Genomic DNA, 25,679 nt, shown 5'->3' on the forward strand with positions numbered 1-25,679 from the left:
CCTTGTTCGGGGGAGCCCGTGGCACAACTGGGAATCCCAGGAATTGCACCTAAACGTGAGACAAACGTCTCCCTGCAGGAGCCCCAGGACACTGTGGGGCCCTGAACATTCTCACTGCAGAGCGGGCACTCAGGGCAGTGCGGGGTAGGTGGCAGGAGCTGCCAGGCCCGTGCCCACCAGCTCAGGGCACGTGTGTGCCTGGCCCCCGGGGGAGCCTGGCCTCTCCCCGCCGCAGCCCCTGGCAGAGGGTGGCAGCTGCAGGCCCAGGACAGGGCTTGGGGCAGGTAAGCAGTAGCCCCAGTACAGAAATAAAGTGATATATTCGTGTACAAAACATGCTCCTGCGGCCCGGCCGGGCACTCCCGCACATATAAATAAGGCCCGGGCCGGGCTCCCTCTGTCCTGCCCGCGGGGGCCAGCGCCTGCGCCGGGGCCACCCCTCCCGCGGGATCCCCGGGCTGGCCGGGGTCACTTGAGGTCCACGTCAAAGTCCAGCACCAGCAGCTTGGTCTCCTCGGTGCCGTTGCGGCTGCCCACGGCGCACACCAGCTTGGTGTTGGAGGCGCGGATGCGCCACACCACGCCCCCGGAGCCGCCGCTCTCCAGCGCCACCAGGTTCCGCACGAACTCCCCCGTCTTCAGGTCCCACAGCTTCACCGTGCCGTCGTCCGAGCTGGTCACCACGAACTTGGAGCTGAACTGCAGGCAGGTGACGGCACTCTGGTGCTTGCTGGGACCTAGGGGGAGGCACCCGTGAGCGCCACAGCCGCTGCTGGGTGACATGGCACCTCAGAGCCAGCCAGCCCTGGCTCCCCAGGGACACACAGCACTCTGCCCAGACGCAGCTGGCAGCTTAGAGCCAGCCCAGCCCAGCCCCGCGGCCCCCCGAGGGTGAGGAGTGCCCTCTCACCCTGCAGCGTCTGCAGGCACTGCCCCGTCTTGATGTCCCAGATCTTGACGGTGGAGTCGGCGTTGCCGGACACGAGGATGTTGTCGCGCAGCTCCATGCCGCTGGTGAGGGACTGGTGCCCCATGAGCGTGTGCAGGCAGTTCCCACTCTCCACATCCCACACGCGGATTGAAGTGTCCAGGGACCCGCTCACGATGTGCGTCCCATCAAACTGCCAGAAGGAAGGGGTCCAGCTCAGGACCAAGGACAGGAGTGTCCCTGCTTTGGGGTGCAGCCCACAGCTCTGGATCCCCTGGTTTGGGATAGAGCACCCCCCCAGTATCAGCAGAGACCCTAGTTCAGCAGATGAGACAGGCTCATACACCTCTCGGCTTTTTGGACTGTAGAAATGCTCCAGGGAAGGGGCACGGAGGAGTGTTTGTGTCCACAGCCTGTGTGTGTGGGGAGTGGGGTCAGGGGGGCAGAGACTGTCCCCACAGGACACAAACACGGTCCATGTGTCCTTGCAGTGCAGATACATCCCCTTCAGGGCACACATATCCCTGCAAATCTCACGGGGCCTTGCATGACACAGGCACAGCCTGTTGGTCCCTACAGCACACGTGGGACCTCTGGCACAGCTTGTGCCCATGACTGGAAGGCAGGGGAGTGATAGGGCAAGCCAGCAGGAAGGCAGGTTGTACCTGAGGGAGCAGGGAGGGCAGGATGTATCTGCAGGGTTGTACCTGAGGGAGCAGGGAGGGCAGGATGTACCTGTACGGCTGGAGGGATGTACCTGAGGGAGCAGGGAGGGCAGGGCAGCTGGAGGGGGAGCAGCAGGAGGGGATGCACACGGGACTGTACCTGCAGCGAGTAGACACGGTTGGTGTGCCCCTGCAGCGTGTGGGTGCAGCTCTCGCTCTCGGGGTCCCACACCTTGACCGTGTAGTCGTAGGCACCGCTGACCACCTTGTTGCCGTCGTACTGGACGCAGCGCACGGCCGCCACGTGGCCCATCAGCACGTGCAGGCACTGCCCCGTCTCGATGTCCCAGAGCCGCAGCGTGGCGTCCCGGGAGCCGCTCACCACCCTGCAGGTGAGGGCACGCGTGGGGCCCAGCTGCCGGGGCAGCGTGGGTGAGCACCCCAGCCCCGTGGCTGTGCCCCTCGCAGCGCACCCACAGCCCCTGCCGCACCTGTTGCCGTGCAGGTGCATGCAGCGCACGGTGGAGGTGTGCCCGTACAGGGTGTGCACGCACTCGCCGCTGTCCGCGTTCCACACCTTCAGCGTGCGGTCCGTGGAGCCACTGATGACAATGCTGTCCCTCATCTGGGAGGACCAAACCCCCCCAGTGTGGCCCACCAGCGTCTGCACGCACTGTGGGGAACAGGACACGAGGGACAGGTGAGCCTCTCACAGCTCCCTGCCCCTGAAACAGCACAGAGGAGCAGCACAACCCCGTGTCCTTGTCACAAAGGGCCCAAACTGACCCCAGGAGCCAGGGTGTAATCCCACCTGTGCCCAGCACAGGGAGAGGGTCCCTGCCCCAAAGCCCCGTGGCACTGTGACAATGCCACACTCACTGCCCTGGTGACAGTGACACTCACCTCCCCTGTGACAGCTGACCATACTTTGAGCGTGTTGTCATCAGAGCCGCTCACTATGCGATTCCCACAGAACTGCAGGCAGGTGATCACATGGTCATCGTGGCCCTTCAGCACCTGTGGGAGTACACGAGTGTGTGGGGGGCAGCGTGGCCCCTCCAGCCAGCAGGACCCCCCAGCACAGTGAGCAGTGGCAAGGCAGCAGAGCTGGGGTGTGTGGTGTGTCTGGCAGCTGCTCAGGGACAGGGGTTACAGGAGAACAAGGAGTGGGGGCTCAAGAACCCAGCAGCAAGAGAAGGGGTGGCAGGGACTCTGCCCAGAGGCGGGAGGGACCTACTAGCATCCTGGGAGCCTGCACAGAACACAGTTAAACCCTGTGACACCGCACCTTCCCTGGGTGCTGGGGCTGGCTGCAGCCCTGCATGGGGCCTTGGAGAGGGGCAAAGGAAGGGACCCACTTCTCCAGGCCCAGGGGACCTCATTTCTGCTGCCCTCACTGCTCTGAGCAAGCCAGATCTGATCCCCATGGAAGATCCTGTACCAGCTTCCCCATACCAGTGACCTATGCTCTGTCCCCAAAGGGAACCCACCAGCCCCTCAATTCTCCATGGCTCACCTTGGGGACCACAGCTCCCCACAGCCTGTCCCCAGGGACACCCAGACCCAGCTGGGACACGCAGCTCTCCAGAGCTGTCCCCAGGGACAGCCAGACCCACCTTGGGGGGCCGCAGCTCCCCGCTGCGCCAGTTCATGTCGATGCGGTGCTGGCGCAGGAAGGCGAATTTCCAGGGGCTGTACATGAAGCCGGGGCTGAGCAGGCGCCGCTTCCGCAGGTGCAGGGGCTCCTCGATCCCTGCAGGGACAACACGGCGCTGCCTCACCTGGGTCAAGCCCGGGGTGGCCCCCAGCCCCCAGCCGGGAGGACCCTCACCCTCCTCACGGCACTTCTCCCTCCAGAGCAGGTTGTCCTCGGCCAGCACCCTCCAGTAGCGGCACGTCTGGGCGGCACGGAGCAGGTCCCGCGGCTCCAGGAAAGACAGGACGTACAGGGCCAGCTGTGGGGGGATAAGGGTCACAGAGGGGGCACCAGGGGGCATGTCAGGCCAGGCCCTGGTCCCCAGGCTTCGCTCACCTCCTTGGGCAGCAGGGAGATGAAGTCCCGCTGGAACTGGGGCTCGATGACCTGCATCATGTACTTGATCTGCGCTGGCTCGCAGCGGTCGATGAGCTCATCCAGGGCCAGCAGCTTCTCAGGGCCGCTCCAGCGCTGCAGGGGGACCCCCAGTGACCCCGGCTCTGTGTCCCCAGCTAGCCCAACCACAGCTCTGGCAGCCAGGCCTCCTGTCCCAGGCCAGGAGCCTGAGGCAGCTGGGACTTTGGTGGGTCACAGGTGCTGTGTGACAGGTGACACCACGCCTGGCCAGGGCTGAAACCTCCTCTATGCTTCCTCACACCAACAAAACCACCCAAAATCCACTGTAGGCCCAACCCCTGCCCATCGTACCCAGGCTGCTGGAGCCAGCAGGTGACCATACCTGGAAGGTGCGGAGCCAGTCCTGTAGCTCAGGGGGAGGGGCCACCGGGGGGATGTGCCGGCGCCGGGCGTGCCCCACCTTAGCATTGCGCAGGTCCCCAAAGGTGGTCGTGGGGCTGGGTGTGCAGGGACCCAGCGTCCTGGGAGAAACACAGGCACAGCTGAGGCCAGAGCACCGCTCTGGGCCACAGTGCTCCAGAGGCTCTTGAACTGGCTCCTGCCAGTGGGAGCTCCACCCCACTGACCCCTTCTCCTTGCTCCCACCCTGCTGACCCCTTGCCCAGACATTCAGCCCAGCCTGTTCAGCAGACAGGCAACTGCTCAGGGCTGCATCTCCCTGGGCCAATCCCTGCTCAACCCAAGTGGCTCCACCATCCTCCTGGGGAAGGCAGCAGGAGCCATGTGCTGCCCCAGCACACAGGACCCCCTTCAGCAGCTGCACTCAGAGCCCCCCTACCCCTCACCTGCCATAGTCAGAGCCCTTGCACAGCTTCTTCCCGGGGGACAGGGCCCGGCCATCCGGCCCATTCTCTGACTTCCGCTTCATCTGTGGAACACAGCAGGTTGGAGTGGCTGGAGAAACCCAGGCAGACCCCCACAGACCCCCTGCCCACAGCTGATCCTTGCAGACCCCTACAGGCCACCCACCAGAACCGACCCCTGCAGGCCCCTTGCCCAGAGCTATGGGGCAGACCCCCACCTGCTCCTGCTTTCTCCCTCCAGGGTCTCTACAGCAACTAAGGACCCCTGTGCAGGGCAGGGTCTGCATGGGGACAGGGGCAGCGTCTCCCTCCCCAGCCCCAGCAGCCAGGCCCCACGGAGCCCCCGCACCTTGGGGCGCAGGTGCCGCAGCAGCCCCCCGTCCCCCGTGCGCTGCAGGTAGTCGATCCAGCGCTCTCCCAGCGTGTAGTACAGGTAGACGTTGCTGCTGTCTTCCCCCTCCTCGCTGCAGCAGCTCCCTTCCTCCTCCTCCTCCTCTTCTTCCTCCTCCTCCTCCCGGGTGGACCTGGGGGGCTCCTGTGGTCCCCGCCCCCCAGACCCATCAGGGTCTGCTCCAGACCTGGGGGTACCCTTCCAGGGGTGCTCCTGCTCCCAAGGCCCTGGCGCCTCCTCCTCCTCCTCCTCAGCCACCACCTGAGCAGGGAAAAGGCAGGGAGCAGGGCTGACTCTCCTGCTGGAGACCAGGAGCAGGACAAGGGCTGAGAGTGCTGCAGGATAGCTGCCAGAGGGAGCCACAGCCCTGCAGCACAGGGGCTCCACCCAACAGCACTGTGGGGGCTGCAGGGCAACCACACCCATGAGCTCCTCCACAATCCTACAGGTGCAGCTCTCTCTGTCTGCTCGCCACGAGCTTCTTCCCCTGAGCCCCCCCGGAGCCAGACCTCCTCCCTCATCCCCACACCTGGCAGCAGGAACCCCTCTGCACCCACCTGTGCCGCAGCTGCCCTGCGCTCCTCGCTGTCCCCCAGGGGAGCAGCGCTGGCCCGCGGGGGCCCCTCGGGGCCGGGGCAGCGCCGGCACGTCATGCGCTGGCTGTTGAGCTCTAGGATGCGTGTGGTGATGCCCTTGACGTGCAGCAGGTCATCCAAGCAAGTGAAGCCCTTCAGCTCCTGCGCGGAGGGAAGTCAGCCCTACCCAGAACAGAATCCCTCCTGCTCCCAGAGCCCCCTGCCCCAGCGGCCCCGCGGGGAAGAGTCACAGTGCTGCGGAAGGGGGGCAGCAGCCCAAAGCTGCTGGCTGGGGCAGGAGCACTGTGCCCCCAGATGAGCAGCACGGACAGCGAGGCTGCAGCTCCAGGCCAGGGGAACAGCTGCACACGTGAAGATGCACACACGTGAGGCACCCACGGTGCCGCGGGACCCCGGGCACTGCCCGGCCCCGACCGGCGATCAGCAGCCTCCGTCACCCGGCACAGCTCTCGGAGCGCCCGCCAGGGGCGGAACCGGCGGGCCGGGCCGTCCTGGGGCAGGGCTCGACAGACAACCAGCGCCGCCCGGGAAGGGCCCGCCTGGCCCCTCTGACCAGGCACGGCTCGTGCGACGGTGCTGCTGCTGCTCCCCACAAAGGGCTGCGAGTAACAGCACCGCCCGGACAGGCCCTGCCGAGAGCACCCTCCCGTTGTGTCACGGTTCCTGCCCTCCCGCCTCCCGGTGTTCCCGAGCGTACGTGCCCACAGCGCTCGGACATCCACCCCTCCACCTCCTCTCCGAGCCCCAGACACGCCAAGCGGTGCCAGCTCTGCCTCGCCCGGCCGCGGCGCTGCCCATCCCAGTGGCACCGGGGCACGGCTGCCCTGCCGCCGCCGCGCCCGCCGGGCCGGGCCCGCGGTGCCGCTCCCTCTGCCCCGGCCGGGGCACCGCTGCCCGCAGGGTCGCGCCCCGCCATCGCGGCTGACGGCGCTCGGAAGCCGTCGGGGCGCGGAGCCGGTCCCGTTCCCCCGGTTCCCCGCTCGGCTCGGGGCGCCGTCGGGACCCGGCAGCACCGGGGGCGGCTGCGCTCGCCCAAACCCGCGGGCTCGGGGCGGGACTCGGCGATCCCGGCCCCCCACCCGGCCCGGCTACCAGCACGGAAACAGCCCTGTCGCCCCCGCACTCCTCCTGCGGCCCCCGCCCCGGGACCGACACCGCCACGGCCACCCCCGCCTCGGCGTCCCGGCCCGGGTAGCTCAGCGCGGGGCGCCGTCGCCGCCGCTCCCCCCGCGCACCTCTCTCTTGCGGACGATACCGCGGGCACGGCGGCGGCCGATGCCGCTGAGGGCACCCTCCAGCTCGGCCACGCCGGCGCGGTTGATGTCGAGCTTGGCCCCGGCGGGGCCCGGCCCCGACATCCCGGTACCGGTCCCGGGCGCTGCCGCCGCGCAGGCCTGACCGCACCGCGCAGGCGCGGCCCCGCCTCCCACACGCGCAGGCGTAGCTGTGAGGAAGCAGCGGCTTTATTGGCGATTGCGCGCGGGGGCGGGGCCAGCCGCCGTGGCCCCGCCCCCTGGCGGCGCTCCGGTCACCGGCGCTTGTACAGACACGGCCGCAGGCGCAGCCCGGGAGCGGGGCCGGGCCGGGCCGGGCCCGTCTTGGTGAACTCCAACACGTAGAAATAGGAACTGGAGAGGTCCTGGGGGCGCGGGGACACCCGGCTGTTACCGGCAGCCCGGAGCCCCCATCATCACCACAGCCCCGGAATCCCCAGCCCTCCGGCACCACTCAACGACGCCTCAGAGAACCCCGGGTCGCCCCTGCCTCCTTCCAGACCCCCACGGTGCCCAGAGCCTGGCTCCAAAGCCCTTGTCCGGCCTGAGTGCCCCAGCCCCTGGCATACTCCTCTAGACGCCCAACACACCCATCACCAACCCCACACCACAATTCCTCCAGGCCCCGGGACCCCCAAGCCCCTCCTGGGCTACACGCCCACCTCCAGGCCCTGCACTGCAGTCCCAGTGTGCTCCAGGCCCCCCTCATCCCCTCCCCAGCCCTGGGACCCCAGCCAATCTGCATCCCAAACTGCCACAGTGTGTCCCCACAGTTCCCAGGACCTCCAAGCCTTCCCCCGGGACTCCACCCCTGTGCGTACACATCCCCCCGTTCTCCCACCTGCAGTCCCCCATGCACCAATCCCTCCCACCTCCATCTCCTTTCACAACCCCTGGTATCCTCCACACCAGGCCGGCCTCAGTACGCCCCCCCCCCCTCCAGGGACCCCTTCCCTGGGCCCCCTGGTTCCTGGTGCTCCCAGTGCCCAGCCCTAGGCACACACCTTGGAGACGGTCTTGAAGCCCAGCTGTGTCATGGCCCTCAGGAAGGCACGGGTGTCCTCGAAACGGCTGGCCACCTCGGCCACCAGCAGGGTCCCCCTGCGGTCACCGGAGCTCTGAGCAGGTGTCCAGGCATCGCCAGGACGCTGCTCAGCAGCCCTGCCCCAATCCCCCACTGCCCCAGCAGCTCTGCCTACCCGAGCTTGAGCACACGGTTGGCCTCTGCCAGGATCTCCTGCAGGTTGGTGCCCATCAGCGCCAGGCAGAACACGGCCACGTCCACCGCCTCAGCCGCCAGCGGCACCTGCCCACGCCGGGACAGCCCCGGAGGAGGAGGAGGATGACTGGGCCTGGAAGCCGCCCTGCACACCCCCGGGAGCAGGAGGAGGAGGATGGCGGTGTTGATGGGGCAGGGACACGGCCCGGACTGCCCAGGCTCGCGGATTCAGCCGTGCCCCAGGCACAGGCCCAGCTTTCGAGCAGGCACACCGGTGCTTCCCCCGCCCCACGGGACCCTCGGGATCGCGGTCCCCGTGCCCGCCCTCCCCGCCGCGGGGCTGCCCCGTACCTTGGCCATGTCACAGACGGTGACCCGCGGGCTCAGTGGCACCAGGTCGAAGCAGTGCACCTGGTTCTTGACGCTGGCAGCCAGCGTGCAGTCCCCGCAGCCGAAATCCGCCACCACCAGCGATGCGGGGCTGGGACGGGGACGGCGGGCTCAGAGTGGCCGGGACGGCGCCTTGGCCCCACCGCTACCGGGCCCCCGATCACTCCCGGTCCCCCGGATCGCTCCCGGGCCCCACCGCCCCCCGGCTCTCCGTTCAGCCCCCGGCCCCGCTCCCGGTCCCCGGTCCACGTTGCCGCCAGGCCCCGCTCACCGGCGGCGCAGGTAGCGCACGATGCGCTGCACCGGGCGCTCGGGCCAGCGCCGCACCTGCCGCTCGAAGCCGCGGTGGTACAGGTGGAAAGCGGCGGGGTCGTCGCGGAAGAGCCGCGCCGCGTCCCGGCTGCTGCCGGTGTAGAGCTGCTGGTTCAGGTAGCGGAACCGGGCGCCGAGCAGCCGCTCCTCCATCCGCGCACGGAGCGCGGCCGCGCGGCCCGAGCGCGGCTCCGGCGGAGCCTCGGCGGGACCCGGCGGCTCCGGGGGGCCCGGCCCGGAGCCCCGCTCCCCGTCCGGTGCCGCCGACGGCTCCTGCTGCCGCAGCCGCTTCTGCCGGTTCCGCCGCTGCCGGCGGCTCAGTCCCGCCGGCTCCCCGCGCTCCTCCGCCGGCTCAGCCGCGCCGTCTGCGGGCATCGAGAGGGGCCCAGGGCGCGGAGGCGGCTCCCCCCTGCCGCCGGGCCCCGGGGCCGTCCCGGTACCTGTGTCCGGCCGCTGCCCAACCTGCCGGGGCTCGTCGGGACCGGCCGGGAGCTCCCCCGCCGCGGCCCGCGGCTCGCCGGCCTTCTTCCGCTTCCGGGGCCGCTTCCGCGCCGCCTCGCCGTCCCGAGCGGCCCCGGGCAGCCGCCTCTTCCCGGGGGTCCTGCGCACAGCGGGGCCCGGTAACGTCCCCGCGCCCGGGACCGGCCCGGCCCGCCGCCCCAGCTCCGCCCCCTTACCGGCCGGCCCGGGCCCTCCGGGGCAGCGGCTCCGCTGCATCGTCCCAGCCCTGCTCCGCGAACATGGAGCGGGGACCCTCGCTCGGTACCGGGACGCACGTGCTCCCGCGGCGGACACAGCCCCTCCTCGCGGCCCGGAGGACCGGGCGGGGCCGGGGGCTGCACGGGCGGTGCCACGGGCGGCCCGCCCCGCCCGGCCGGGAGCCGCGCCCCCGGTCACTCGGCACGCCCCGCACCCGTACCGCAGCCCGCCCGCCCGCCCGCGCTCCCCGCCCCGCCCCGCCCCGGACCGTGCCGTGTGGCGGAGCAGCCGCCGGGGCGGGTTCCGGCCGGCAGAGGGCGCGCTCTCGGGCGGAGCCCCCGCCTTCCCCGCGCCCGCCGCAGCCGCCGCCCTGCGGAGCCGCCGGGACACGCACCCGGTAACGGCGGGACGGCACCCGCGCCCGGCGGGACAGGTTCGGGAGGCCGCGAGGGCGGCTGCGGGCCACCCAAGCGGGGGCAGGGCCGGACGGAGCCCGGACGGAGCCGGAGCCAGGGCCGGGCCGGGGCGGGAGCTGCTGGGGAGCGGTGGGGGGCGCAGGGAAGGGATCCGGGTACCGGGGAGGGGTGAGTGGCGCAGGGAAGCGTTGGGGTGCACGGGAGAGTTGAGGGTACAGGGAAGGGATCGGGGTACAGGACTGGGGGCACAGGGGAGGGTTGGGGGTACACGGGAGAGTTGGGGGTGCCGGGAAGGATTGGGGTACAGGGGAGAGTTGGGGGTACAGGGGAGAGGTGGGGGTACACGGGAGAGTTGGGGGCTGAAGGGGAGGCATTGGGGTACAGGGGAGAGTAGGGGTGCAGGGGAGAGGTGGGGGTACACGGGAGGGTTGGGGTACACGGGAGGGTTGGGGGTGCACGGGAGAGTTGGGGTACACAGGAGGGACCGATGTGGCCGCAGGGCAGAGCGGGGCCCCAGCAGCTGGTTCGGGGTGACACCGGGCACTGTGTGTCCCCATGCCGTGCCCTGCCCCGGGCGCTGGGCAGGCCGAGGCAGGCACTGGCCATCCGGGCAGGGCTGCGGGACTGGGCAGGGGCCGGTGGGTGACAGTGGGCACAGTCCCGGCCGAGCTGGGGACAGGGTGGGGCCAGCACGGGGTGTCATCGCTGCGGGGGTGAGGTCCCACAGGGCCGGGACTAGTGTGGCATGTCCTGGGCACCCCTTTTCATGGGGTGCCCCCAAATGGGAGGGGGATAAATCTCATCCGGGAGTGTGGGTGTTCTGGTGCCGGGACAGGGCCAGTTCTGCTGTGGCTGTGCTGGGGCCATGCTGGGGTGTACGAGACCCTGGCAAAAATCCGGGGTTCTGCGTCCCCCTCTCGGAGCTGCCTGGGGCAAGGGGTGCAGGCAGGGCCCTGGGGGACAGCTGGCGGTGCTGGCAGCTGGTGGGGGTCCTGTGTGTCTGGGTGGGCAGCAGGTCCAGGGGATCCTCCAGCAGCAGGTTTGAGCCCCAGTGGGTGCATGTCGGGATGCCATATTCAATCTGACTGTCCCCACGCTGTGAGACACTGTGCGTCCTTGCTCAGATCACAGATCACTGGACAGCGGGTGCCACGCTCGCAGCCGGGGGCTCGGGGACACGGGCAGCAGGAGGGAGCTCAGTGCCTGGCTCTGAGCTGGGGTGTCCATGGATGTTCCATGTCCATGGGCTCCTCCATGCACGAGGCTTTGGGGTCTCTTTTTCTGAGCATGGCCTGTGCCAGGCCCAGCCAAGTGGGTCAGGAGGGTCATGGGGCTGCAGGATCCCATGCCAGGGACGCTGAGTTACCCCAGTCCCGTTCCCCCACCAGATCTGCGGGGTCCCATCTTGAGGGTGCTGAGCTCCCCAGCCTCACTGCCCCAGAGCTGTGGGCACCGGGGCCGGCTGTGCCTGCTGATAAGCCCGGGGGTGCCAGCCTGGCTTCCTGTGGGCGGCCACGGCCCCGCTGGAGGCACCCGGGATGTTCCCCTTGGGCTGCGGGTCCGGCTCCAGCCCTGACCTCAGCCTGCTGCGGCTTCCTGGAGAGCTGCAGGGACAGGGACAGGGACAGGGACAGGGACAGGGACAGGGACGGGCGGGAGGCTCCTGTACCTGCTGTTCCAGGGCCCTTCCTGCTGAGGGCCATCGGGGTCTGTCCCCGTGTCCTCACCCACGTCCCCCCGCAGCTGCCATGGACGACATCTTCACGCAGTGCCGGGAGGGCAACGCGGTGGCCGTGCGGCTGTGGCTGGACAACACCGAGAACGACCTCAACCAGGGGTGAGTGGGGCTGGGGGCTCTGCGGGGCGCTGGTTTCCGCTGTCCCCGTGGAAAGGCAGGGGCAGATGGCAGGACGCAGCTCCTCCCCGCTGCAGGAAGTTACCGCATCGCTGAGGCACGAGGCCAAACATCCTCTGGCCGCTTCCTCAGGGCCCGGCCGGGATCAGCTGGGCTGGGGCTGCCTCCCCCGTCCCTGTGGTGGCGGCTGTGTCCCCTGACCTTGTCCTCATGTCCCCGTCCCCTTTCTGGGGAGCACTGTGGCACACGTGTGGGCACACAGCTGGGCCGGGAGTTGTGGGGGCCACTCTGCGTGCCCAGGGCTCTGCTCCCCACGGCGCGTTTGAGGGGTCTCACAGCACTGTGGGGTCCAGTGTGTGCTCACAGCCATTCAGGAGCACGTTTGGGCCAGGCTTGGGGCTCGGAGCATCTGCCTGCAGTGTGTGAGCTGGTGCAGGGTGACCCTGCACCCTGACCCCAGCCAGGCCACGGCCCTGGCATTCCAGACACACTCCAGACAAATGGCCTCCCTTGGTCAGGCCTCCCTGCCCCTCCTGGGGGTCCCAGGCACGTGGAGCTCTCCCAGACCCACAGAAGTGCCCAAGGAACTGTTCTGTGCTGGGCAGCCCCTGCCTGCAGGGCCATGGTGGGGACAAATGGGATCTGCTGTGCCAGGGGGCTGGAGCGGGGCTGGGACCGGGGGGGAGCTGGGCTGGAGGGGAGCCGGGGCTGCAGCAGCCCCTCTGCCAGTTCCTGATCTCCATTTAAGGCCTGGCTGCCACCTCCTCCCTTACTTGGTCATGGAGTGGGGGGATGGGGACAGGATCCAGCTGTGATTCAGCCTTGGAGGAGACAGGATTTGGCCTGGGCTGGTGGGGCCCTGGTGGGGGTGGGAGTGGGATGGATGTTCAGCTCGGTCCCTTGGCCCTGCCGCCGGTGTTGTGAGAATGATGCCAGGGATGCCCGGGGCTACAGGGGGCCTCAGCTGAGCAGAGCCCCCGCCGCCCTGCAGGGACGACCATGGGTTCAGCCCCCTGCACTGGGCGTGCCGCGAGGGCCGCTCCAACGTGGTGGACATGCTCATCATGCGCGGGGCCCGCATCAACGTCATGAACCGCGGCGACGACACGCCGCTGCACCTGGCCGCCAGCCATGGCCACCGCGACATCGTGCAGAAGGTACCTGGCCCCCGCGCCAGCACCTGCCCCGACCCAGCCCCTCACACCAGCCTCGTGGGCCTCGCTCCCCTGGTCACTGCCAGGAGCACCCCTGAGCTCCCCACTCCTCACAAATCCTGCAAATCCCTCTGAGCCGCGCGTCAGTTCAGCCCCCTCCCTACAGTGCCCAGTGTGCTGCCCCTGCATCCCCCAGGGCAAGGCACAGGGACAGGGCTGTCCTGGGCTCACAGGGACAGTCCTGGGCTCACAGGGGCTGTCCCGTGTCCCCAGCTGATGCAGTTCAAGGCAGACATCAATGCAGTGAATGAGCACGGGAACACGCCGCTGCACTATGCCTGCTTCTGGGGACACGAGCAGGTGGCTGAGGTGAGTGGGAGCCCGGGCAGGAGGAAGGGGCACTGAGGGGCCATCACAAACCACAGTCCTTGCTGCCTGCTCCCACAGGACCTGGTGGGCAGCGGGGCCCTGGTCAGCATTGCTAACAAATATGGCGAGACCCCCACAGACAAGGCCAAGACACCACTGCGTGAGATCCTGAAAGGTACGAGGGTCTCAGGACCCCACAGCTGACACAGCCTCCAGCCAGCCACAGCAGGCTCGGGGTGCCACCCTCCTCCTCCCTCCGCCTCTGCAGAGCGTGCTGAGAAGCTGGGCCAGAGCCTCACCAAGATCCCCTACAAGGACACGTTCTGGAAGGGCACAACCCGCACCCGGCCCAGTAAGGACTGGGGGTCCCTTTGGGGGTGCCATGGGTCCCCTGTGTCCTGTTGGCACTGCCTCCTGGATCCAGCAGCCAGAGGCATCATCCCCCTTCCACTGCAGGGAACGGGACCCTGAACAAACTCGCTGGGATTGACTTCAAACAGCTGAGCCTGAGCCACAAACTGAACGAGAACCAGTCGGGAGAGGTGGGTCCCTCTCAGCCCCGGCGGGCGCTGTGCCCGTGCAGACGCCGTGTCCTGGCCCTGCTGGGCACAGCCGTTCTGCAGTGCCGTGGCCAGCTGCAGGGAGGGAGCTCCCCCCCAGCTCAAGGGGCTCCTTTCTCATTGTGCACCCTTGGTCCCGTGGGCTCCACACAGGGGCCTGGGCATGCTGGGGCCTCTGCACCCCTTTCAGTGCCTGTGTCTGCTCCTCCCCCAGCTGTGGAAGGGGCGCTGGCAGGGCAATGACATCGTAATCAAGATGCTGAGGATCCGGGACTGGACGACGCGGAAGAGCCGGGACTTCAACGAGGAGTACCCAAAACTGCGGTGAGCGCTGCTCGTGCGTGGAGCCGCCCCGGGAATGTGCTGGGATCCCCACCAGCCCCTGGCCAGGGCACCTTCTCGGGGCCAGCAGCAGCTGCCAGAGTATGGGGCAGGCATACCCAGCTCTGTGGGGCCAGGAACGCTCCAGGGTGGTGGCCAAGGGCTGGGAGGCTCTGGGGGATGGCAGAGGGCAATGAGGGGATGCGGGGAGCCCCTTCCTGTTCTTAGGGCTGTCACTTCTCTTGCAGGATCTTTTCCCACCCCAACGTGCTGCCGGTGCTGGGTGCCTGCCAGGCCCCTCCAGCTCCCCACCCCATTGTCATCAGCCACTGGATGCCCTACGGCTCCCTGTACAACGTCCTGCACGAGGGAACCAGTGAGTGCTGGGGGGTCGCGTGTTTGGGGGCAGCCTCTCCAGCCACAGCCCTGGCTGGACTTGGGGTGGGTTGACCCCGTCCCCCCCCGTTCCCAGATTTTGTGGTGGACCAGATGCAGGCGGTGAAGTTCGCCTTCGACATCGCGCGGGGCATGGCCTTCCTGCACACGCTGGAGCCCCTCATCCCGCGGCACCACCTCAACAGCCGCAGCGTCATGGTGAGCGAGCGCAGCCCCTCGCCCAGCCGGGGGCTCTCGGGGCGGGGGGGCTCCTGCTGACCCCCTGCTGCTGTCCCCAGATCGACGAGGACATGACGGCACGCATCAGCATGGCCGACGTCAAGTTCTCCTTCCAGTGCCCGGGGCGGATGTACGCCCCGGCCTGGGTGGCTCCCGAAGGTGAGTGCCCCGTTCCCAGCCCCCCAGAGCCCCCCGAGCCCCCAGCCCCACTCAGCCCCCAGCCATCCCCAGCCCTGCAGAAGAAGCCAGAGGAGATCAACCGGCGCTCGGCTGACATGTGGAGCTTTGCTGTGCTGCTGTGGGAGCTGGTGACACGTGAGGTGCCCTTCGCTGACCTGTCCAACATGGAGATCGGCATGAAGGTGAGGGCGTGCGAGGATAGCAGCAGAGGAACTCATTTGGGTCAGTTAGGGGAGCAGTTTTGGCCATTGAGGCTGGTGAGGCCCTGGCACAGAGAACTTGGGCTGCTCCATCCCCGTGAGTGTTTAGACCAGGTTGGAGGGGGTGTGCAAGCACCTGGGCAGGTGGAAGGTGTCCCTGCCTGTGGGGGCAAGGTCCCAGCCCTGACTCTGGCTCCTCCTCTGGCCTGCAGGTAGCACTGGAGGGGCTGCGTCCCACCATCCCCCCCGGCATCTCCCCCCACATCTGCAAACTGATGAAGATCTGCATGAACGAGGACCCGGCCAAGCGCCCCAAGTTCGACATGATCGTGCCCATCCTGGAGAAGATGCAGGAGAAGTAGGGAGGAGGCGCCTGCTCCCTCCAGTGCTGCCTTGCGCCCCCCGCCACCCCCAAGTGCCTTTAGCCCCAGATTCAGGGGGAGCAGAGGACACCCCTCACCCTGAGCCAGCCACGGACACACGGTACAGATGGCACTGCCTGCGCTGGAGCTCTGCAGGCCCCGGCCCCCCAGCCCGGGGCAGCCCCCCCAGCCCGGGGCAGCCCCCCCAGCCCGGGGCACGGCGCGTGGCCTGGCCCTGCTGCAGGGGCACGGGGCTGTGGGGCCCCCTGTCCCCCTCGCTGGGCAAAGCCTGACCCAGGACTCAGCCCCCCAAGGCTGGGGGGCAAGGGGCAGCCCAGGAGAGGCCACCTGTGGTGCCCAGCACTGCCCCTGCTTCGCGCTTCACTGGCCACTTCCCTCTGGCCCCAGAATGGCCTCTGGCAACCCAATAAACCTTTGGTATGGAACAAGCTGCTGGGGTACAGGGCGGGGAATGGGGAGAGCTGGGGGTGAGGGGCTGGAGTGACTGGGGGGCTGGGACTCACAGGGGGTGTCCAGGACTCAGGGTGGGGTTGGATTGATGTGGCGCTGCCTTGCACCAATCACCACCCACAGCAACCTGTGATGCCCAGCACAGGAAGGGTAGATGGGCACAGGGCCCTCGGGAGCTGCCTGCTGCAGGAAGGGTGGGCTCAGATCCTGTCCCTGGCTCCATTTGCAGTGCAGCCCCCAGGGCATTCCCTTGGGAGGCAAGGGGCAGTTCAGGGAAGGAGGAGGAGTGCTGGCCAGTTCCTGTCCCCTCAGCCCACTCTGCTCCAGCACTGTCGGGAGCACGGAGCCCCCTGAGACGGGCAGAGGGGGGTGAGCATGTAGAGGAGCAGGGCCAGCGCTGGTGGGCGCAGGCACAGGAGCAAGGCTGCCTTCCCTCCAAACCCTGCGAGGTGTTTAATGGCACCGACACGACTCCTGCACCCTGCCCAAGCTCCCCAAGCTCTACGTGAAGTAGTGTGGCTTCTTCACGTTGATGCCGTACTCGGCCAGCGCCGGCGTCAGGTCCTCCATGGTCAGCGTGTACTTCTTGTCCTGGGGACACGGGGCAGGGGTCACAGCAGGGACAGCCGGGGCTGTGGGACCCCCAGGGCACATGGACAGGCGTGTCCCCCTCCCAGAGGAGCTGCTGGGCAGCACTGAGGCATTCCCAGCTCCCCGTGTCCTGTTATCCTGTGCCCTCAGGCGTCCCCAGACACCCAGCACCCAATCCCACTGGCCTTGCAGAGCCCCTGCACCCCAGACATGGCACTGGGAGGGTCCCGGGACCCCTCACTCCAGCTCCTCCCCAAACACAGAGCTGCAGCCACTGCTGGGGTGGGGGGCACCAACGTGTGCCCACAAGCTCCGTGTGCCCCCCTCGTGTCCCCGCCAGCCCCTGCCCGCCTGCAGGGACGCACCGTGAGCCCGGCAGGGTCTGGGATTCCTGCAGCCCGTGTTCCTGCCCTGGGGGGCTGCAGGCTCAGCCCCGTGCCAGGAGGGCTCCCCACCTGCCTCGGTGCCCTCACCTTGCTCTTGCTGCGGGAGCTGCCCGAGGCCGTGCCCTTCATCTTGCAGTGCTGCAGCGCGTCGTTGGCGATGTCCGAGATGAACTTCTGTGCGGCCAGCGAGATCAGGCGGATTCTGCGGGACAGGGCCGGTGTCGGCGGGGCGGCAGGGACCCGCGGGCCCCTCTGCCGGAGGGTGAACCCCCGCGGGGCTCCCGGACCCCCCCGCCCCGCGGCCACTCACATGCGGGGGTCCGAGGCCTCAAACCCCGCCCGGTTCAGGTAATATCCCGTGACGGCGTCCGGGATCTGCGGAGGGAAGAGTTGGAACAGCTCCAGGGCGCCGCGGGAGCGCTTCCACATCCTGTATCCCGCGGCACGGGAGCCGCCCCGTGTCCCGGCACCGCGGGACTGCCCCACGTACCGGCACCGGCCCCGTGTCCCGGCACCGCGGGACCCGCCCCGTCCCGTCCCCCAGGAGCCGCCCTGTGTCGGTACCGTGGGCGTGTAGTCCTCCAGCTGCATGAGGAAGTCCACGAGCGGCGTGGTAGACACCACGGGCTTCACGTCGCCGTTGGCCGCGGGCGGCACGTACACGCCGTTGGACATGGCCCCGTCCGGGGGGGCGGCCACGGCCGCGGACACCGGCACTGCGGGACAGCACGGTCAGCGCCGGGAGCCCCGCTGGTACCGGCACCGGCACTGCGGGACAGCACGGTCAGCGCCGGGAGCCCCGCTGGTACCGGCACCGGCACTGCGGGACAGCACGGTCAGCGCCGGGAGCCCCGCTGGTACCGGCACCGGCACTGCGGGACAGCACGGTCAGCGCCGGGAGCCCCGCTGGTACCGGCACCGGCACTGCGGGACAGCACGGTCAGCGCCGGGAGCCCCGCTGGTACCGGCACCGGCACTGCGGGACAGCACTGTCAGCACCGGGAGCACCACCGGCACAGCACGCTCAGCGCCACCCGGACACCCGCGCCACCGGACGCCGCTCCCCGGCCAGAGCGGCTCGGGGCGGCCCGCGGGGCTCCCGCACCCGGGGCCCATCCCCCGCCGGCCCCACCGCGACTCACCGGGCCCCCTCGCGCCGGCCGCACAGCCCTCGGAGGCCCGCGCCGCGCCGCCCCCCGCAGCCGGCGCCGCCCCGGGCCCGGCGCTGCCCACGGCGGCCGGGCTGGGCTTGCTGCCCTCGGCGGGGCCTGGCGGGGCCGCCGGGGCGGCGGGCGCGGGATCGGGATCGGCGCTGCCGCTCATGGTCCCGGCACCAGCCTCCGCTCCGCGCCTGCGCGCGCGCACCCGCCCGATTGGCCCCGCGGCCCCTCCGCCCCTCCCGCCAGCCCATTGGCTCTGCCGGGCCCCCGCCCCGCCCCCATTGGTCCCGCCCCCCGACGCTCACGCCCCCACACGCCCCCTGGCGGCACCGCGGACACAAACAGAGACGGTGGGCGGGGCTTGGCGTGTTTATTGCCCCGCCCCGTCCCCGGTTCCGCGGCCTTCGCCGTCCGGTGGGGTTCGGTTCCGCTGTCCGGTGCCGCTGTCCGGCCACGGCGCCCTGCTCAGCGCGGCCCCAGCGCCCGCAGTAGGCGCGGGAAGTTGGGGGTGCCCCAGCCGGTGACCGGGTCCCAGGCGGGGGTGGCGCAGAAGCCCTGGCCCTGCACGGTGCCGTCCAGGCAGGACAGGTGGCAGCCCTGGATCACCTGCGGGGACAGCCTCAGTGCGGGGGCTCCGAGTCTCGGGACAGAGACCTCCGGAGCACAGGAGCCCCACACAGCCCTGGGACAGCTGTACCATGGGCACAGGGACCCTGCCTGCAGTACTCGGGAACCAGGGACAGTCGTCCCTGCCATCCCTGAGACGGGAATCCCAGGGACAGGGGCCCCAGACATCTGACACGGGGACCCGCACAACGCCCCCCATGGCACAGGGTCCCCTCGGGACACGGGCAATGTGGAACAGCACGCTCAGCTGCACCCTGGCACCTCTGCAGCCCCTGGACGCTGCTGCCCCGGCCACACGAGGGGACCTGACCCACAAAGCTCACAGGAGCCCATGGACACCCCTCCCATGGGAAGGATAAGGGGAACACCAGGACACCCCTCCCATGGGAAGGCCATGGGGACTCTGTCCTGCCCCAGGCACAGCTCTGGGAGCAGGAGCCCCACGACAGCCCCTGGAGCAAACATGGCCTTCCCCAGGCCTCAGCCCCACACGTCAGGACACCCAAGTCAGCCCCCAGCAGAGCCCCTCCCTGCCCCACTCACATCGTAGAAGGCATCACCGAGCCCTTGTTTCTGCAGCTGGTAGAGCGCCGGGTTGAGGAAGCCGAGGGGCGGCAGCCCCCGCTGCAGGCGCCGGTCGTTGATCAGTGCCACCATGCCTGCCACCACCGGCGTGGACGCCTGCGTGGGCACAACCCCCCTCAGCCCAGGCCTGCCACGCCGAGGGCAGCGGGGACGGGCTCCTTACCGAGGTGCCCCAGACCCAGGGCAGCGGGCATGAGCTCCTTACCGAGGTGCCCGAGACCCAGGGCAGCGGGATGCGGTTTGTCACCACCCAGTAGTTGTCGGAGAGCGCGGCCAGGTCGGGGTAGGCACGGCCGCTGCTGTTGTAGTAGGAGCTGGGGGGCAGCTTGGAGGCTGAGCGCAGGAAACGCCCGACAGCAGCGGCCTGGGGATGGCACGGCCTGTGGGCATCTCCACTGCCCCGTCCCCCCAGCCCTACCCCTGCAGCCCCGGGCTGGCAGCACAGGGGTCCCTACCTGGTACTCAGGCATGGGGAAGACGTTGCTGAAGCCGCCCCCACTGATGTAATCCGTCACCTCCTCTGTCACCAGGAAGGGGTTCTTGAAGGACGTGCCACCCACCGTGGTGACGTAGGGGCTGGGGAGACGGGGACACTGCAGGTGGGCACACGGCTGCCTGGGCCTCGGCAGCCACCAAGAGCCCCCTCTGGTACCAAAACCTCGGCCCACAAACCCAAGCAGCCCCTGGAGCTGCACAGGCTGCACCTCTGGGGTCTGTAAGAAGTTGGTGAGGACCCCAGGCGATCTTGGAGGGCTCAGACCCCGTGGGGCTGGGGCTGGCTGTGCCCCGGGGGCTGCACTGACCCCTGGCACCCACCTGGAGGCCGGGAAGCTGGGCCGGAACGTGTGGTTCCCGCTGTGCTCCCGCCGGCAGCCAGCACCGTCGTCACCTGCCGGCACAGAACAGGTGACAGGGGACCCCCTGGCACCGGGCAGCCGCTCCCCAGCCCCTCCCCAGCCCCGCCCGGCCCCACCTGAGGCGAAGAGGATGGTGAGGCCGCGCGCCGCTGCCTTCATGAGCTCGGTGTTGACGCGCTCCATGTAGGCGTAGGACAGGCTGTCCTCGTCGTCCCCGTAGCTCACCGAGTGCACCCAGGGCACCGAGGACATGTTGCTGAGCAGCACCAGCCAGGCCAAGAAGGGCTCCTGGCTCTCGTGGCGCCCTGCAAGGACAATGGGGCAAGGGACACGAGGATGGCTCCCCTGACATCAGGGATGGGGGACAGAGAGGAGCCCTGCCTCAGCAGCACCAGCACCTTCCTACAGGGCAGGGCAGCCCCAAGTGCTCGTTCCTGTGGGCCCCAGAGCCGCAGCACACCCTGGAGCTCCGTGAGCTCATCCTGGGGCTCCTGACATTGGCACTGAGCTCCAGCTCAGCCCATGGGCTTGGCAAGAGGCCCATCGTTAGCCCAGGACAGGGGGCTGCACTCACACCCCTCTCCAAGACTCTGCCCAGGGCTGCAGCCACGGGGGCACCTGTGGACCCAGCAGGGCCTCGGCTCCTCCTGTGGCAAAGGTCCCAGCAGAGTGGTGCATGTGCCACCTCCACACATTCCACCCGCCCGGTGCCTCCCTGCCCTCCAGCCTCGCCCCTGGGAGGGGGGCAGAGCCCCAGCCACCCCCGCTGACTCTCAGTCACCCACACCAGTGCACCTGCACCTTCCCACACCTGCAACTGTGTCAGGGTGGAGGGAAGGGCAGCACCCTGCTGCCACTGTCACCATCAGGGACAGGGCCACTGTCCTGTGGCACTCACCTGCCCAGCCAGCTCCCAATCTGGGACACTGCCCCTAGCACCGTGCCGTGTTTGTGTTTGTGCAAGCTGTTTGGCAATTTGTTTTCCCCAATTCCCTCACTCTCCCTCATCTGCTGCCCTGGGAGACTCGTGGGTGGGAGCTGAGCTGCAGCAGAGCTGGAAACCCCTAGGGGAGGAGGGTTGTGCCCTCCTTCATGGGATCTGAGCAGGGCAGCTGCTCCGTGTGGTGCCAGCAATGAAATACCTGCTCCAGGATACCCTGGGCGTTGAAGGTTCACACAGTTCACAGTCACTGCACACAGCAGGAGTGACATCCCCAGGAGCTGGGAGTGCGGGGCCAGCTCTGACTTGGGGAGCACGCAGGGAGCACTCAGAGCAGCTGGGAAAGCACCTGGGGCTGTCCTGCAGCCAGCTGCTGCACAGCCCTGCAGCTTGGGGAGCACACAGGGTGCACTCTCTCAGCACCTGGGGCTGTCCTGCAGCCAGCTGCTGCACAGCCCTGCAGCTCTGCCCTCACCCTCTGAGCACTCCCCTCTCCCGTTCCAGCCCCCTCCCTTACACCTCCAAGTGTTCCCTCCTGTGCTCCGGGCACTCCCCTCCTCCCTCTGGGTGCCCCCCCTGCCCCTCGGGCTGTTCCCCAGTACCTGGATTGCTGAAGACCCAGGTGGAGACGTTGGCCCCCGTGCTCATGATGTACTCCACGTCCAGGCTGGCCTCCAGCCCGGCTTTGCCGCGGCCCTGGCGCCCCACCACCCGGTCCACCTGCGTGCGGTGGGCAAAGCCGCTGCCAAAGAGCTGCATGAACTCGGCCAGGTCAGCCTGGTGGAAGTACTGCTCGAGGAACTGCGGGACACAGAGGGACAGGCTGCCTCCTCTCGAAAAAACAAGGTAACACCGTGATCCTGGCACAGGAAATCGCCCAGCACGGCTCTGTACAGCAGCCACCAAGGGACGCCCAGCTGTGCCACGACCCCTGGACCAGCAGCCACCCCTGGGACACCCAGCTGTGCCGCAACCCCCGGAGGACCAGCACCAATCCCTGGGACAGCCATGGCACACAGAGCGGGCAGGGGTTACCTGTGCACAGGCCTGGCTGTTGTTGGGCAGGAGCCCCACGTCCCCTCCTGTCATGTTGTATCTCTGGCGCAGGACGGCCGGTGTCACGCCCAGGTGGAACGACGCTCGTGCCAGCTGTGGTGCCAGCTGTGGCTCCTTCCTGGCCCTGCTGACCGCCTTGCGCTCCGTGGGGAACCGGTGCAGCCCACCCACTGCAGCAGAGCACAGCAGGACAGGAGAGGCTGTCAGGGCACAGAGCCCCGGGAAGGCAGGACACAGCCCTGGGCTCTCCATCACTGCCCCATTACTGCATGGGCAGGCCAGCAGCAGGGCTTGCATTGCCCAGCCCTACAGCCCTGGCCCAGGGAAGAGCCTCTGCAGCCTTCCACAGCTGAGCCAGCCCCAGCCTGGCACGCCCTGCACCTTTCACTGGATCCCACGGAGCAGGGCTCTGCAGGAGGCTCCGCAGCCTCACCTCCCCCAGGGGGGACCTACCGAAGTCCAGGTGCTCGGCGAGCTCTGCAGGGACCGTGTAGGGCAGCGGGGACCGCACCAGGCTCTGCTGGCCCTGCACGTAGCGGTGGAACTCGGCCCCGGGGAGCAGGCGCTCGGCCGTGCTGCAACATAGGGACAGAGCTGGGACACAGGGACAGCCACCACAGGATGGGACAGGGCTGGGAGAGAGGGACAGCCACCACGGAGTGGAACTGCACTGGGACACAGGGACAGCCACCACAGGATGGGACAGGGCTGGGAGAGAGGGACAGCCACCACGGAGTGGAACTGCACTGGGACACAGGGACAGCCACCACAGGATGGGACAGGGCTGGGAGAGAGGGACAGCCACCAGGGACGGGGGCTGCACTGGGACACAGGAACAGCCAGCACAGGATGGGACAGTAGTGAGACACAGGGACAGGCACCACAGGGCCAGCAGAGCAGGTTCCAGCCCTTGGAGCTCACCTTGCAGGCAGGTAACACTCCAGAAAGTCAAGGGTGGTGACACTCCAGCAATCCTCTACACCATGGCCCTGCAACCACTTCAGAACTGTCATCAGCGTGGCTGCGGAAGGCTGGACCAAGTCCCTGAGCTGCTCCAGGGACAGGTACTGCCCTGGGGGACACACAGGGGTCAGATCCCCTCACGGGCCCCGGGGTCCAGGGCCTCAGGGACGGGGCCGTTACCGTATCGCGGGGACCGGGGGTCGGACACGGCCTGGACCAGGCGGGCGAGGCGGGCGGTGCCGCGCTGCCGCAGGGCGAAGGTCAGCTGCACCGGCTGCCCGGGATCCACGCGGCCGGCGTGGGCCCAGCCGGGGGGCACGCTGCGGGGACACGGTCAGCGGGGCGGCACCGGCACCGGCACCCGGCCCGGCCCGGCCCCGCACCTACCGGAACGGCTGATCCCGCTCCAGCTCCAGCGCCAGCCCCGGCGCGCAGCTCCAGGCGGCCGCACACAGCGCCAGCACGGCGGGGACCCCCCAACACCTGCAACGGGCTCAGGGGAGCACGGGAGCGGCACAGCCCGGGGGAACCGGGACCCACCGCGGACCGGGCCCGGAGCCCCTCTGGCTGCGCCTTAGCCTGGGCCTGGGGAGCGCCGCCGGAGCTCTCGGGTCCCAGCACCGGGGAGGGAGCCTGTCTGACCCTGTGGCCGGGAACCCCGCCTGACCCCCGGCCCTCACACCGGGGAACCCCGCCTGACCCCCGGGCCCTCACACCGGGGAACCCCGCCTCACCGCCGGGCCCATCCCCACCGCCACCCGGGAGCCCCATGGACACCCTGAGCCTCCGTCACCCGGGAGCCCCGCCGGACCCCTGCGGTGCCCATCGCCGGGGCCGGAAGGCGCCCTCGCCCCGGTAGCGCCCATGCCACCGAGGGGTGTCCCGGTGTTCCCGTGCCGGGGTGCCCCGCTCGGTGCCCGTTACCCCCGCGCCATGCCGCCCTGCCGCGGTGTCCCCCCGCTCCGTGCCGCCCCGCTCGGTGCCCCCCCCCGTTCCGTGCCCGTTACCCCCGCGCCATGCCGCCCTGCCGCCGGTCACGTGCGTGTGCGGGCGCGTGACTCCCGCCACGTGGGGACACCAAAACAGCGCCACGTGACCGCCCTCACGTGACGGGCGGAGCCGCGCGCCGGCACCGGCGGGGAGGGACTGGGCACGGCACCGGCACCGGCACCGGGACTGGGCACGGCACCGGCACCGGGCACGGCACCGGCACCGGCACCGGGACTGGGCACGGCACCGGCACCGGCACCGGCACCGGGACTGGGCACGGCACCGGCACCGGCGGGACAGGGCACGGCACCGGCACCGGCACCGGGACTGGGCACGGCACCGGCACCGGGCGGGGCGGGACTGGGCATGGCACCGGGACTGGGCACGGCACCGGCACCGGGACTGGGCACGGCACCGGCACCGGGCGGGGCGGGACTGTGCATGGCACCGGCACCGGGACTGGGCACGGCACCGGCACCGGCACCGGGACTGGGCACGGCACCGGCACCGGGCGGGGCGGGACTGGGCAAGGCACCGGGACTGGGCACGGCACCGGCACCGGGCGGGGCGGGACTGGGCATGGCACCGGCACCGGGCGGGACCGGGCACGGCACCGGCGGGGGGGGACTGGGTACAGAACTGGCACCGGGGCGGGACCGGGCACGGCACCGGCACCGGCGGGGGCTCGGGGCGGCGGGGCGGGCCCGGCTCCGGGGGGCACTCGCTGCTGGCCGGCCGCCCCGAGAGGCGGCTCACACACGGCCCCGGCCGCCCCCTGTTCCCGCCCGTCTCCCGGCGGGAAGCGGAGCGGACATTTCCTGGAGGGATGGCTCGGACCGGGGGCTCGGCGAGGGCCCGTGTCGGGCTCCCGGGCTGCCACCGGGGCAGGGCTCCCTGCGGGGCTGATGGTCCCGGGCTCTGCGGCGGCAGGAGAGCCCCGTGTGAGGCCGGGGGTCCCGGGGCGGGGGTCGGGGCTCCCTGCGGGGCTGATGGTCCCGGGCTCTGCGGCGGGCGGAGAGCCCCGTGTGAGGCCGGGGGTTCAGCTCGGGTCGGGGGTCCCGTGCAGGAGCGGCTGCTCGCAGCAGCGCAGGAGATACACAAACGATAATAACCATTAACGAACATCAACTCTAGACACCACCCTCGAGCAGGAAACCAAACGCTAAGAACTTCGAAACTTGGGACCAATGAACCAATGGATTTCTGTGTGTTTTAACTGTATGAAATATGTGGAAAATTTAGTAAAATTCATGTGTCATGGAATGATTTTCTCTGCACAACCCAGGACATATGTGGATGAAACGGTTTCTGTTGCACATCCTGGCCAGAACAAAATCCTGGCCAGAATACAGTAATGCCTTGATTCTCTAACAGTAAAAACGTTGTTGGGAGTTTTTTGGTTTTCCTGCAGTTTCGGTGACAAGCCCAGTCACACGGCACATCCCACGGCTCCAGCCGTTCCCAGCTGTTTTCCTGCGTCTGCAGAGCGGGGTCCGGGCCAGGAAGAGACAGGCAATGGGAAAACCACCTGCCCGGCCGTGGCTGCCAATCCCCCGCACTGGAGCGGTGCCAGAGGCGTCTGCTCCTGCTCGCCTGTGCTGCCCTGCCCTGGCAGCCCCGGTGTCCCCCTG

At 69.2% G+C, this 25,679-nt stretch overlaps 5 protein-coding genes across 8 annotated transcripts; 1 reads left to right on the forward strand and 4 right to left on the reverse strand.

Annotated features, from left to right (window-relative positions):
• Positions 1–54: 54 nt before the first annotated feature.
• Positions 55–7,044, reverse strand: LOC132087423 (F-box/WD repeat-containing protein 7-like). Its single transcript, XM_059493606.1, has 13 exons — positions 6,732–7,044; positions 5,458–5,637; positions 4,859–5,161; positions 4,492–4,574; positions 4,029–4,167; positions 3,626–3,760; positions 3,425–3,548; positions 3,210–3,346; positions 2,497–2,610; positions 2,085–2,266; positions 1,754–1,979; positions 911–1,121; positions 55–737 (listed from the first exon to the last, which is right to left on the reverse strand). The coding sequence occupies exons 1-13, from the start codon at positions 6,852–6,854 to the stop codon at positions 469–471; spliced, it is 2,226 nt and encodes a 741-aa protein (XP_059349589.1). The 5' UTR covers positions 6,855–7,044; the 3' UTR covers positions 55–468.
• On the reverse strand, positions 6,817–9,521 carry RRP8 (ribosomal RNA processing 8). The gene is made up of 6 exons (XM_059493613.1): positions 9,369–9,521; positions 8,651–9,292; positions 8,341–8,470; positions 7,970–8,076; positions 7,775–7,871; positions 6,817–7,135 (listed from the first exon to the last, which is right to left on the reverse strand). Exons 1-6 carry the CDS (start codon positions 9,431–9,433, stop codon positions 7,025–7,027), a joined length of 1,152 nt encoding a protein of 383 aa, XP_059349596.1. The 5' UTR covers positions 9,434–9,521; the 3' UTR covers positions 6,817–7,024.
• A 180-nt stretch (positions 9,522–9,701) lies between these two features.
• On the forward strand, positions 9,702–15,878 carry ILK (integrin linked kinase). Of its 3 annotated transcripts, none has more exons than XM_059493610.1 (13): positions 9,702–9,823; positions 11,550–11,643; positions 12,653–12,818; positions 13,089–13,184; positions 13,263–13,359; positions 13,453–13,536; positions 13,641–13,726; positions 13,959–14,068; positions 14,314–14,441; positions 14,538–14,659; positions 14,740–14,839; positions 14,912–15,042; positions 15,273–15,878. In XM_059493610.1, exons 2-13 carry the CDS (start codon positions 11,555–11,557, stop codon positions 15,420–15,422), a joined length of 1,359 nt encoding a protein of 452 aa, XP_059349593.1. In that variant the 5' UTR covers positions 9,702–9,823; positions 11,550–11,554; the 3' UTR covers positions 15,423–15,878. The 3 variants fall into 3 exon arrangements, with proteins under 3 accessions (XP_059349593.1, XP_059349594.1, XP_059349595.1); XM_059493611.1 differs by having other exon boundaries at positions 9,733–9,787; XM_059493612.1 differs by lacking the exon at positions 9,702–9,823 and adding an exon at positions 9,955–9,974.
• Positions 15,879–16,322: 444 nt separating this feature from the next.
• TAF10 (TATA-box binding protein associated factor 10) lies at positions 16,323–18,193 on the reverse strand. The gene is made up of 5 exons (XM_059493614.1): positions 18,013–18,193; positions 17,435–17,586; positions 17,181–17,245; positions 16,958–17,072; positions 16,323–16,484 (listed from the first exon to the last, which is right to left on the reverse strand). Exons 1-5 carry the CDS (start codon positions 18,191–18,193, stop codon positions 16,395–16,397), a joined length of 603 nt encoding a protein of 200 aa, XP_059349597.1. The 3' UTR covers positions 16,323–16,394.
• Positions 18,194–18,383: 190 nt separating this feature from the next.
• On the reverse strand, positions 18,384–24,126 carry TPP1 (tripeptidyl peptidase 1). Of its 2 annotated transcripts, none has more exons than XM_059493608.1 (13): positions 24,066–24,126; positions 23,446–23,541; positions 23,239–23,378; positions 23,017–23,167; positions 22,549–22,670; positions 22,075–22,265; positions 21,642–21,840; positions 20,216–20,404; positions 20,059–20,131; positions 19,698–19,818; positions 19,448–19,606; positions 19,201–19,338; positions 18,384–18,636 (listed from the first exon to the last, which is right to left on the reverse strand). In XM_059493608.1, exons 1-13 carry the CDS (start codon positions 24,074–24,076, stop codon positions 18,496–18,498), a joined length of 1,731 nt encoding a protein of 576 aa, XP_059349591.1. In that variant the 5' UTR covers positions 24,077–24,126; the 3' UTR covers positions 18,384–18,495. The 2 variants fall into 2 exon arrangements, with proteins under 2 accessions (XP_059349591.1, XP_059349590.1); XM_059493607.1 differs by lacking the exon at positions 24,066–24,126 and adding an exon at positions 23,983–24,000.
• Between the last annotated feature and the right edge of the window lie 1,553 nt (positions 24,127–25,679).

Source organism: Ammospiza nelsoni, chromosome 2 (genome assembly GCF_027579445.1).
Source record: "Ammospiza nelsoni isolate bAmmNel1 chromosome 2, bAmmNel1.pri, whole genome shotgun sequence".
In the NCBI taxonomy this organism is placed as follows: domain Eukaryota; kingdom Metazoa; phylum Chordata; class Aves; order Passeriformes; family Passerellidae; genus Ammospiza; species Ammospiza nelsoni.